At 42.6% G+C, this 13735-nt stretch overlaps 1 protein-coding gene across 1 annotated transcript in view; it reads right to left on the bottom strand.

The window, feature by feature from the left end:
- Positions 1-13735, bottom strand: part of NELL2 (neural EGFL like 2) — a 160603-nt gene that overhangs the window by 80503 nt on the left and 66365 nt on the right. Inside the window, exons 11-12 of the mRNA XM_054806789.1 lie at positions 12460-12562; positions 9306-9434 (exon numbers count right to left, since the gene is read on the bottom strand). Coding sequence (XP_054662764.1) covers positions 9306-9434; positions 12460-12562 — 232 coding nt within the window. The remainder of the gene's footprint in view (positions 1-9305; positions 9435-12459; positions 12563-13735) is intronic.

Here is a 13735-nt window from a genome sequence, read left to right on the forward strand (position 1 = left end):
GATCTTATTGCCACATCTCGTTTAGAAAAAGGAATTTATGTATGAAGAGAGAAGCTTGTGTAACCTTCCCAGTTTCACAAAACTGACAGTACTGACTTAGCGCTTCTAAGTAGTACTCTCACCCAAAAAATACGGTGCATACTGTGAAGACAGCAAAGCTAGCAAATAGCCCAGTACCAGTTATTAAAGACCCAAAGGACTTAATAGAATATATTTTAATACTCAGGGGTTTACCTCCATTACAGAGGTCTCTATCTCTGTCTCTGTCAACAAATGGTTACAGGACTGATGCCACAGCCAGGGGTTCAGCGACTTAGACCATGGGACTTGCTTTGTGTCTACTGGGGGCTGATAGGATCCATCTGTCAGAGAAGGGGAAGAGCATCTTCAGTCACAGGGTTGCCAAGCTGGTGAAGAGGGCTTTAAACTACAGTTGCTGGGGGAGGGGCACCTCAATCCGTCCCACTCCTACCAGTTTGATGCCAGTGCCATCAATAGGTACCCAGAGCATCACAGGTCAGAGGAGAACCCTGAAGTGCAGCACAAAGGAATTCCAGCCCCTCCAGTCAGTAAGTCAACTTTGTTGGGGACTTAAACGCCTCTATTCAAACACATGTAGCATGGGGAATAAACAAGAGGAGTTAGACACTTGCACACACCTGGAATGCATTCATGGTAACTTCCTTCTACAAGCGATAGAGGAGCGAACAAGGAGAGGTGCCATGCTGGACCTCGTTCTCACCAAAAAGGAGGGGCTGGAGGGGAATGTGAAGCTCAAGGGAAGCCTTGGCTGCAGTGACCATGAAATGGTGGAGTTCAAGATCCTCAGGGCAGCGAGGAGGGTGCACAGCAAGCTCACTACTCTGGACTTCAGGTGAGCAGACTTTGGCCTCTTCAGGGATCCGCTTGGTAGAATACCATGGGACAAAGTCCTGGAGGGAAGAGGGGCCCAAGACAGCTGGTTTGTATTCATGGATCACCTCCTCCAAACTCTGGAACGATGCATCCCAACAAAGAGGAAGTCAGGCACAAACACCAGGAGGCCTGCATGGATGAACAAGGAGCTCCTGGACAAACTCAAACACAAAAAAATAGCCTACAGAGGCTGGAAGCAAGGGCAGGTAGCCTGGGAGGAATACAGAGAAACTGTCTGAGCAGCCAGGGTTCAGGTTAGGAAAGCCAAAGCCTGACAGAATCCAATCTGGCCAGGGATGTCAAGCACAACAAAAAAAGCTTCTATAGTTATGTCAGTGACTGTGTTGGGTTTGCGTGGCAAGGTTTTGGTAGCGGGGGGGCGCTACAGGGGTGGCTTCTGTGAGAAGCTGCTAGAAGCTTCCCCTGTGTCTGATAGAGCCAATGCCAGCCGGCTCCAAGACGGACCTGTCGCTGGCCAAGGCCAAGACAATCAGCGCCTCTGTGATAACATATTTAAGAAGGGAAAAAAATAGTTAGAGCTTTTGCAGCAGGAGAGAAGAGTGAGAAGATGTAAGAAACTCTGCAGACACCAAGGTCAGTGCAGAAGGAGGGGCAGGAGGTGCTCCAGGCACCGGAGCAGAGATCCCCCTGCAGCCCGTGGTGAAGACCATAGTGAAGCAGGCTGTCCCCCTGCAGCCCATGGAGGAAGGATGAGGGGGTGTAGAGATTCCACCTGCAGCCCGTGGAGGACCCCACGCCACAGCAGGTGGAGGCACCTGAAGGAGGCTGTGGCCCCATGGGAAGCCCACGCTGGAGCAAGTTCCTGGCCGGACCTGTGGACCCGTGGAGAGAGAAGCCCACGCCAGGGCAGGTTTGCTGGCAGGACTCGTGACCCTGTGGGGGACCCCACGCTGGAGCAGTCTGCTCCTGAATATCTGCACCCCGTGGAAGAGACCACGCTGGAGCAGTTCGTGAAGGACTGTAGCCCATGGGAGAGACTCACATTGCAGAAGTTCATGAAGGACTGTCTCCCGTGAGAGGGACTCCATGCTGGAGCAGGGGAACGATGAGAGGAGTCCTCCCCTGAGGATGAAGAAGCGGCAGAAACACCATGAGATGAACTGACCGTAACCCCCATTCCCTGTCCCCCTGTGCCACTGAGGGGTGCGGAGGTTGAAGCCGGGAGTGAAGTTGAGCCCGGGAAGATGGGAGGGGTGGGGGGAGGTGTTTTAAGATTTGATTTTATTTCTCATTCCTCTACTCTGTTTTGCCTAGTAATAAATTAGATTAATTCCCTCTCTCAGTTCAGTCTGTTTTGCTCATGACGGTAATTAGTGAATGATCTCTCCCTGTCCTTATCTCGACCCATAAGCTTTTCATTAGACTTTTTCTCCCCTGTCTAGTGAAGGAGGGCAGTGATAGAGCAGCTTTGGTGGGCACCTGGCCCCTAGCCAGGGTCAACCCATCACAGTGACAAAAGGAAGACTAAGGAAAATGTGGGGCCCCTCTGGAATAAAACAGGAGACCTGGTTACCTGGGACATGGAGAAGGCTGAGGTACTCAATGACATTTTTTCCTCAGTCTTCACTGGCAAGTGCTCTAGCCACACACCCCAAGTCATGGAAGGCAAAGTCAGGAACTGGGAGAATGAACAACTGCCCACTGTGGAAGAATGTCAGGTTTGAGACTAAGGAACCTGAAGGTGCACAAATCTATGGGAACTGATGAGACGCATTCCTGGGTCCTGAGGGAACTGGCAGATGAAGTTGCTAAGCCACTCTCCATCATATCTGAGAAGTCGTAGCAGTCTGGTGAAGTTCCCAGTGACTGGACAATGGGAAACATAACCCCATTTTTAAGAAGTGAAAAAAGGAAGACCTGGAAAACTACAGTCTGGTCAGTCTCACCACTGTGCCCAGCAAGATCATGGAGCAGATCCTCCTGGAAACTATGCTAAGGCATGTGGAAAATAAGGAGGGGATTGGTGACAGCCAACATGGCTTCACTAAGGGCAAATCACGCCAGACAAATTTGGTGGCCTTCTCCGACGAGGTTACAGTGCTGGTGGATAAGGGAAGAGTGACTCATGTCATTTACCTGTACTTGTGCAAAGCATCTGGCACTGTCCCACGTGCCATCCTGGTTTCTAAATTGGAGAGACACGGATTTGACGGATGGGCCACTCGGTGGATAAGGAATTGGCTGGATGGTCGCACTCAAGGAGCTGCGGTCAACAGCTCAATGTCCAAGTGGAGATCAGTGATGAGTGACGTTCCTCAGGGGTGGGTATTGGGGCTGGCGCTGTTTAACATCTTGGTCGGTGACACGGAGAGTGGGATCGAGCACACCCGCAGCAAGTTTGCTGACAACAGCAAGCTGTGTTGTGCGGTCAACACGCTGGAGGGAAGGGATGCCACCCAGAGGGATCCTGACAGGCTTGGGAGGTGGGTCTGTGCAAACCTCATGAAGTTCAACAAGGCCAAGTGCAAGGTTGTGCGCATGGGTCGGGGCAATCCCAAGCACAACAACAGGCTGGGCGGAGAATGGATTGAGAGCAGGCCAGCCGAGAAGGCCTTGGGGGTGTTGACTGATGAGAAGCTCAACACGAGCCGGCAACGTGCGCTTGCAGCCCAGAAAGCCAACCGCATCCTGGGCTGCATCAAAAGAAGCGTGACCAGCATGTCGAGGGAGCTGATCCTCCCCCTCTACTCGGCTCTTGTGAGACCCCACCTGGAGTACTGCGTCCAGCTCTGGGGGCCCCAACAGAAGAAAGACATGGACCTGTTGGAGCAAGTCAAGGGGAGGGCCACGAAGATGACCAGAGGGCTGGAGCACCTCTCCTGTGAGGACAGGCTGAGAGAGTTGGGATTGTTCAGCCTGGAGAAAAGAAGGCTCCGGGGAGACCTTATTGCGGCCTTCCAGTACCCAAAGGGAGTTTATAAGAAATCTGGAGAGGGACTGTTTACAAGGGCATGTAGTGATAGGACAAGGGGTAATGGTTTTAAGCTGAAGAAGGGTAGATTTAGATTAGGTATTAGGAAGAAATGTTTTACCATGAGGGTGGTGAGACACTGGAACAGGTTTCCCAGGGGAACTGTGGATGCCCCCTCCCTGGAAGTGTTCAAGGCCAGGTTGGATGGGGCTTTGGGCAACGTGGTCTAGTGGAGGGTGTCCCTGCCCATGGCAGGGGGGTTGGAACTAGATGATCTTTAAGCTCCCTTCCAACCCAAACCATTCTATGATTCTATGATATCATGATCTTTCTTATGCTCTTCTCTAATATTACAGTTTCCTAAAGAAAAAATGTTATTAATTACTGTTCTTGGCCAATATGATGCAACACTTATCCTACTGCCATCTGATTATTACTTTGTATCGTTTGTAAGATTTCTTCTCTTCACTGCAACCTGTAGAAATCTGGCTAATTCTGAAAACGTAGTTTATGTTCGTAATCCAAGAGTTAAAAACAAGATTAACAGTAAGATTAACAGCTTGTACAAATTAGGTATGTGATGAAGTGTAATGTTTTGTTGTTTGGGAAGAGAGTTAAGTAAAACATTAGTCTTTTTACCCAAAGACAGGGATAAATTAGTAAATCTTTCCAAGCGGAATGAAAATACACAACTCTGAGCTAAGGGAAACGTGATGAGGTCCAACCAACTGGCGCTTCCAACTTGCTTCAGACATCTATTCTGGAAAGAGACAATTCATCCTCTAAGACTGCCTACTTCCTTCCACTGACAATGACTCAAATCAAGCCAGCTTGTTCAGAAGCAGATATCTAAACTGAAGAACTTCTCTCCTTGATTAACAATCATTAGTGAAGCTGATGCATTTCCCAAATGTAGACAAAGTCAGTCAGTCTTTGGTCTCATTTCAGGTGCTGCACTTTAAACTGGGACAAACATGGCAACAGCAGTGAAACTAGGAGAGTTAGTGAGGAAAAAGGATAAATTAGAATAAAAATGGAAAATAGTTTCAAAAAAATTAATTTAATAATATTAAATGATCCCAAATTGTTAGGATAATTTAGCTAGATTGTTTACTGTGCAACTTATACAACTAAATTCCCAAATATCACAGACTCATAAGGTAAATTTGTGACATGTGGAGTGTTGACCCTGGCCAGCAATTCAGCACCCACCAGCCACTCGCTCACTCCACCCTCCAGTGGGATGGGGGAGAGAATCAGAAGAGTGAAAGTAAGAAAAAACTCATGGGTCAAGATAAAGACCATTTAATAAGTGAAGGGGAAAAAGGGGGAAAAGGTGATTCAAAGGCACTTTCCATCTCCCACCAGCAGACTGATGCCCAACCAGTCTTCAAGCAACAGCCACCTTAGAAAAAGCACCCCTCATTCTTACTGCTGAGTATGATGTCATATGGTTGGGGATATTCCTTTGGTCAGTTGGGGTCAGCTGCCCCAGCTGTGTCCCCTCCCAACCTCTGGCCTACCACCAGCCTCCTGGCTATGGGGGAAGTGAGAAACAGAGATGGCCTTGACACTGTGCAAGCACTGTTCAGCAATAGCTAAAACATCCCTATGTTGTCAACACTGTTCTAGTCACAAATCTAAAATACATCATATAAGCTCCTATGAAAAAAATTAACTCTATCCTGGCCAAAATCAGTACATGATGTAAAATGGCCTCTGCACCAGACAAAAACCTCTTGATTAAAAAGCAAATCACCTGCTTTTCCCAGATCACGTTCAGTCCTGGTGCTTACAAAAGATTACTGCATTCTCCTGTCTTTCTTGAACCTATTCTCCTCTCTATTTAATCAGCAATCCTTGGCAACATTTCTGAAGTGAAATCAGATTTTGCACAGCAATAGTTGAGCGCCATTATTAAATCAGAAACTCAGACTGCAAGCAATTCTTCCCAGTGCAGCGTCCAAAGGGTACAAGTAACACTTCCTCCCCACACTCATCTTCTGAGGACCACCAGAAGTGCATGAAACGGTGCCTGAAAACAGCTTAGATTCAAGGATCTTAGAAGAACACCTAAAGCTTCCACCAGCAAACTACTTGCAAACCCACTTTATTTGAAATATAGTTATACTTCACTCCTCCAGACGCATCAGAATGTCCTGATAGCCAAGAGTCACAAACTTTATTCTTAAACACTTCTTCAGCATAACTCTACCACCACAAAAGTAGTGGGCATAGAACACTATTTGAAATACATCCCAGAGAGCTATCACCAGTTTGAGAGCACTGCAGGTGTTGTTTTGGGAAAAACTAATTACACTTCATCAGAACATCTGTTTTTGTAAAATGTTGATGTTAGGTAGGCTATACACCAAGGACACTATATTCAAAAGCACCTACACCTGGGCAGCACAGCATAATCCATACCCAACCTGCCCATAAGGTATCTAAAACCGCATAATAACCTGAGGCAGAAAATAGATTTCAGAGTACTTGGAATCAGGCTTACAGTATGTAAATGAAGAAATCCCAGCTCTTTAAGTATTGCTTTTAACAGTCCTCCAAGGGAAAGCTAAATGTGACATAAATATTAACAAATATTATTCTTATAAAACAGAAAGGTATCCGCCATAACAGTATCTAGAGACATCACACAGCTTTGGAAAAGCACCAGTTCCTTCTAGGACAGAAGCCAAACTCTTCCATCATTCAGATGAAATTTATGCAGCTTTTCTGGACCCACACTGAAAACAGCTTTGAATATTTTTGTTTTTGTTCTTCTACCTTAAGGAGATGTTCTGCCAATGGGAGCATCATTACTTCTGTTTATTCTTTGAATTTTGACAGTGCTGAGGCACAAATCAGGGGTGTATTTAGTGAAGTTTGGCTCTAACACAGGATCAATTACATCTAATTTTGCAGTATATCTGAAATTTGTGAAGTGTGAACACAGAACCAGCTATCACACCTATGGGCTCCAGCCATTACAAAAAGTCTTCTCTGAAAGGCTTTGTGTTAACTCAACATTTCTACACTTGGCATTGCTTGCAATTAAAGGCACAATAACGGCAAAGTGAAGAAAGGGTATGTGCTGAGAAAAGGAGGCTGGGACCATTTCAGCCTTTCAAGATGAGGGACAGGACTCTGAAAAGACTTGGTGTTTCAGTATTGCTATTGTGCCCTTTGCTATTACATTGTTTAATAGTAAGCTAAGAGTCTCTTTCCAGAAATAAAAACCTCAGTGCTCAAAGAGACATTTGGGCTGGAAAAAGGGATACAATACTAACAAGTACAACTCTGAACAAACATGAATATTTCAGTCCCCTGCCCCTCCTCTTCCACAAAACAATCCTAAAGTTTCACTCTGTGACCTTATTTCCCCTCCTTCCAGCATATGACCTCCACACTCAGTCAGGGATGTCCAGCCAAGGCCAGGTCTGGACCCGTGTACCACGCACACATAGTTCAAGTGTGGTGCCTACACTGCTGCTATGGCACATAACTGGCAGCAAAGCTAGGCTGGTTTGCCTGCTGAGCTAGTTTTGCACTTGGGTGGGAGAACCTCATCTGGCAGGGACCCAAGCTCATGAGCTTTGGTCACGTGGGCACATCTTCCTAATGGGACTTACTCCCATTATCTTCAATGTGAGCAAGTGTTCCCAGATCAAGCCCTAAATCGTACTCATTTTTAAGACAGCATTTATTTCATCCAAACATAGTAATATAATTATTATTTTTATGTGAATATCATGTCCTAACCTTTTATTCACTTATGTAACTTTTTTGAAAACACTTAAGCAGACTGATAATTACCACCCAGAAACAATGTCATTTGCCCATACAGAAGCAATTGGGTCAAGAAATCTTCTCAAAAAATCATCATACTGAATTCAGGTACAGCACAAACTGGTAAATCCACTTCTAATACAAAGGCATCAGTCTCACATATGATAATCTACTGTGTCATCATATTTCACTACCAATGTTGATCAAAAAGCTCCTTTTGTTTTTTGCTTATGACATGCCTGGCAAGTTCCACACATAGCAACAGACTCTCATTTGAGTGATGTGGAGATCACTAAGAGAGCATAACTTGTTTTTCTGCTTTCATTCAGCACAGTAACAATAGAGCCGCAGAAAAAACCTTCTTAAAGCACCTGATTTGCTGTAACTCCATTGTTCTAGTAACTCCCTTGAAAACGAAATGGCTGATGAGTTCCCAGAAATGCAGATCTGCAGCCTAAGCCTCAGCGTAGTCTCCAAGGACTATGGGATAAAACACGGCTAATGTTGCAACACAGAACAAGCTATATAGCAGGTCCTGATGTCAAATGCCTGCTGAGACATGATGAGGGGCAAGGGATTTGTTTCTGCATGCTTTTTAGCTCTACTTCTCAAAAGGCTTCCATCAGGATGCTTACCATAAACATTAAGCAGAGAGGTATGCAAAGCTGCATTAATTATATGCTCCTTTCCTGAAAACAGTCATGAATTCTCAAATCTAAATCTACAGATGAGCATTCCCACTGACATTAATGCAGCTACTAACTTAAGTAAGCTGCAGGCATTAACTTTTGCAGAGTTCAGCCAAAGGAACAGTCTTAAAAGGCCTCAATTAATCCCATTTAATTGTGCATTGCCAGAGAACAATCCGGATATTAGGTGGGACTGCAAAGTAACTTAGACTGTACTCACAGATGTTTTACTTCCAGTTTAGCAGGCTTATTAGTCAAAGGCCATCCTGCCGCCAACACTTAAGCTTTATGATAAGAATGGCCTGATAGTACGCTAGCGTTATGTGTTTGCAGAATCAGGGGTTTCGTGAGGAAGAGCAACAGTAAGCACAAAAGCTAAGAGATTGTGCAGAGGACTTTGGCTCTCGCTGCTGGGCTGGGGATGGGCTTTTTTTCACAGGATTATGCTAGATTGTAAAGACACAAATTATAGAGGCTTCTCTTCTGATTAAGTAGCTTGTTACTCCCTGATACCAAAAAAGCAGCTCAAATAATAAATCATTACTCAGTATGATTAACAACACTAGTATCTAGTCTATAGCATTTACCTACTTCCTGGGGAGACAGAATGGGAACAGGCAGCAGTGAAAAGAGAAACTAAATGTTATACTAATATGTTATTCAAATGGTTGATTTTTAGGTTGCCTGAATATCTGAATACCATAAAAAAAAAAAAAAAAAAAAAAAGGAGAAATCCTATGGAAGCATGTTTCTAATTCAAGACCTCGGCCATACTAACTTGCTACTTTGACACTGATCAGATTTCTTCTTTTTTTTAAAAGAACTTAAGAACTTAGTTGGAGATATAATTATTTTGGTTGATTGATATGCTGCATATCTAATTCGTTGCATTTAATAGGCTTGTCCCTTTGACACTCATGAATCAATACATTCATCTCACAGTAATTTATACAGCAGAGTTAAGCATCTATACAAGGTGTTACCTTCACAGTAGGCATTGTCCTCCCGAAGGGCTCGGAAGCCATCTCGGCAGCTACAGACAGCTCTGTCATCTAGGTTTTGGCAGACAGAATGCTCCATACAGTTATGTCCTTCAGTGCAAAAGTCATGGCCTGCACAGAAACAAATATGATTGAGGGTTAAAAAGGAATGCAGGGATTATAAAACACCCCTGTCGCAGACAGTCCTATCTTTTTTTCAGTTAGGTCAAAGAATACCTTTCTATTGTTCGTGAGATATAGAAAAATAAATTGTACCGAGCATGAAACAGATGAAAGGAGTAGTAAAGGCCAGAAGAACAGACTGTCTCTAGGCCTTCGATTCAATTTCAGGTTATGGGATTGATCTAAGGCAGCTGGATAGGAAGCTTGCGTAAATCCCCTTATTATCACCTTGTCATTGTTAAGTACTTTTACAGGACACTTCTTAATTATATATTTTCCTTCATTTTCTTTTTTTTTTTTTTCTGTCTAGACATTTCTAAAAGAGCTCAATAGCTTAGACACTCAGTAGCTCATTTACTACTGGTATTACTTTTTTTCCTAGCACTTTTTGTTCCCCCGGTATATTTATAAAATCCTTCCACATTTAAGCAAAAGTCTTTGATTAACATTGACTTGTTTTGCTTTTCTCTTCCCCTTATCTCTTCCTTTCAAGCTCCATGGACTGAATACTCTGCCCTGATTGCACCATCCTTTCCATTTCAGAGAAATTTATTTTTAAAATCTCACCTTTTAGCCACCCCTATTTCCTATTTTCCTATTTTTTCCCTTCCGTTTTTCCTGAGTGTGACTGTTTCCCATTGGAATTATGAATTTTTAAGATTCTGAAGTTTTTTCCCAGGCTGGAAGATTTAGATTGAGCCTTTCAACTCTGTATTTTTTTTAAAATTCCATATGTTTGCTCTCATTAAATCTAATGCTGCCATGTTGCTGAACACCATTAAATCATCCTCTATTATGCTGAATTGAAGTTGGTTGTAGTAACAGACTTGAAGCTTCCACAATTTCCACATCTGTCCATAAAGGTGTGAACCTTATCTGCTTCTTTTTTTTTCTCAACAACTTTATTTCTTTAATATGTCCTTCTGTAACTGAACCATTGGAACTGGTCAAGCAGTAGAAATTCACTGTTGTTTTCCAATAACTATCCTCTTGTCCCAAAATCTCCCATAGGAGAACTGGGGAATGTGGGTCAGTCTTAGGGGAGCAGGACTAGTGTAACACCAACAGCTCCAGAATGCAAGCTGGAATCAGGCTGCAACACAGGTCTCTTACAAAATAACAAACAAGTATTTTTTGGCAGTAAAGATTATTATTTTTATCACTCCACCTGGCCTCTGCTTCATATTTTGCTATGAAAGAGCTTCTACCCTTCACAGAAGCTACGTTAAATGAGCGCTTCAAGCAGGACAATGAAGAAAGTCTGCTTGGGGCTCAGGTCAGAGAGGTGTTTTGCACTTGGGCAGTTCAGGAACAGTGTGAAGCAACACGAACCAAGCAGAACATGACAAGAGAAACAGAAGAGCCCATAAAGGCAGAATGTTTTAGTGCTGAGACCCAGTGACATGGTCATGATGCAAACATCACAGACCTACTGTGACATGAGGCAGATGATTTTCTTTCTCTCTTTCTTTTCTGCTGTGGATTGTCTCCCTGTAACCTAGAGATACGCTTAGATAATGTTACTTAAATATTATAATTCACTGTAGCTACCACAGTGCTGTTATCTAACATAGAACATCCAGAAGAAAAAAGCTCTACAGTTTTACTAGCATTAGAGGGTCTTCAGTACTCACTGATGACAGCAGAAGTGTGTGTCAAGAGAAACCTCTGGCCATGGTGACATCGACTCTTTGCCTTTTTGTTGTCTTTCTCATTGAAGCCCAAGTTAATGACAAAGCAATAGTCTTATTTTTTGATTTCCTGGTCTGGACTGGTTTGTATCAGACTTTGGCATTAATTAACTAAGAACGTACATGTTTTCCAGAAAGGGTAAGGGCTTTTTTACTGATTTTTTGGTTTTCTTAAGATTCTTAACACTTACATATTAGCTGTATTAATAAACAAAATACATGCTGCTGAATAATAGCATACAGCTGCTTCTTGTTTAAAGAATAAGCTCCATAGCTTATGAGAGGCCAAGACAGCATGGTTCAGGTAGGATTAAAAATGTTCAGAGAACACTCATCTGACATATATTAAAATTTTCTAGCTACATCAGGCACAAGAAACAGAACTCTTTTCTCTAAGCCACTGAAGATTTTATAGAAAATTATCATTAAAAAATCCTTTTTGACTGTGATAGACCTCGAGACCTATCAACTTTTCTTAAGTTCTTTTCTTCTACTTTCTTATCTCTCTGCTTGATGTCATTAATCATATCCTTTGTGTTCGTGCTGAGTAGCACAGAAACAAGTATAGCTGCACTCTTCTTCTCACTGAAGTATACCTAAAACCAGCCCGAGAGTCTAACATCTTCTTTCATGCCAGGTATCAATTTATCATTATTTAGCTATAGAAGAAACAGATGTAGCCACTTGAAGATGCAATTGCTCATAGCTTTGAAGATATCGGTATTAGTCCAGATCAAAAGAGTAGACTGAAGACACAGAGCATTTGGTGTTTGGTAAGGATCAGTCTGGGTGTAACACACAAAGGTCTGTAACACACAAAAATATTCCCCAAAGGTTCTGCTTCTAAATGCAGACTACAACCCCAAACAGGTAAACAAGTTACTCCAGCCTTCGAACAACTGCATAGCACAAACAGTTCTCTGAAAGAGACATCTCAAAGCATCTCAGAAAGATGCTGGTGACCGTGGACATGTCTCCAATCTCATTTTGTTTGGACACGAGTGGGCAAAGGGCAGAAAATCACTAATTATGTATATGATTTTTTTTTACTTTTTGGCTAGAATGAAATACATAAACATGTTTCACAGAATTTACACTATTAGACATTTTACAAACAATTTTCAGATGTCACAATGCAGATGTTATCTATTTAGCTTCCCAAGATCTACAGTGATTATCATGCGTAGGAGTGTCCTACTCAAAACGATCAGAAAAAAGTCTGTGTAAGCTATAAGAATGGAAAATTGCACTGAACTTATATATATATCCCACTATTACCTTACCTTTACAGATTTTGCAGCAACTGTGAGATAAAGGAATCTGTTGAGATTCTGGGCAGTTCAAAGCTGTGCAACCGTCTTTTGGAATACGCTGCATTTTGTGGTCCTGTTAAATTGAGGTAATTGATTAATACTGTGAGATAAGAAATAAAGATAAATGATAAGTTTAGTGGAGTTTTAGCTTTATAATGTACAAAAAAATCCCTGCCTATGCCAAACTCTGGTTACCTTTGAAAACCATTTGAAAGGACAAGGTAGCGCAACAAAAACATCAGGAGCTCCCCTATACTCAAACCTTTTCAAGCACGCAAAATTGTGGCAACAGCTCTCATTCTTCTCTTATCTTAGCTGTCAAGCAACTTGCCTCAGAAGTTTCTCTTAAAATTATGCCTGAAAGAGTAATAATAATTTCTCAAAAAGTAAGGCAGCAGATTCCAGAATCAAGAGTCCTCATAATGAATGCTCTAAAGCAGCTTGTCATTTATACAGCAAGTACAATCAAACTTGAACATCTCTGAGCTCAACGCTGTGGTAGTAACACTGAGGGAAACTGGCACTGATTCCCCAAGAGGAAAGAGAGGATTTCTCAGCTAAGTTTGGATCAGACGTCTGGAAATGTCCAATGCCAAGATGATATCTGAATATCTTTAGGCACTTAGTGCAGGTCACTAATCATTGCAGTTTGATCACATGAAATGCCTGCCTTAGCAATCCTGCTACTGCAGATGTACCACCTTTAGGCTCCCTTGGGCCCTAATTAATGTGTCTTGCGGTGCTCTAGTCATGATATGGCAAAGACAGAAAACAAGGCAAACAACAACATGTTCCTCAGAGACATCTGCCTCACTGAACTCAGGACCATGTATTTCTGCATGCAAGAAAAGTGCCTAACATCATGCATATGTCATTGCATGTACTATTGTTGTTGTTGTTACTGTTGTTATTATTATTATTATGGGTCTAGCATTTAATTTTAAATCCTCTTTAAGCATGAAATATAAAGATGAAACATGAACAATATGGCCAATATAAAAATTACAGCTCAAACTTTGCCTTAAATAATCTTGACAGAGAAACCAACCCTAACCTGATAATACAGGAAAGCAAACCAGCCACAGGTATGTTGTACAACAGGGCAAGCAAAATCTAGTAATTCCACAAAATAGAGAAAAAAATCCCTTTTGACAGAAATAATATCAATTAGAGTAGTCTGGATTGCATTTAACTCTTTTACAAATTCTAATTTGGATGAGAATTTTTCATTCACTTGTTTTATAAT

Source organism: Grus americana, chromosome 1, assembly GCF_028858705.1.
Source record: "Grus americana isolate bGruAme1 chromosome 1, bGruAme1.mat, whole genome shotgun sequence".
Classification (NCBI taxonomy): Eukaryota; Metazoa; Chordata; class Aves; order Gruiformes; family Gruidae; genus Grus; species Grus americana.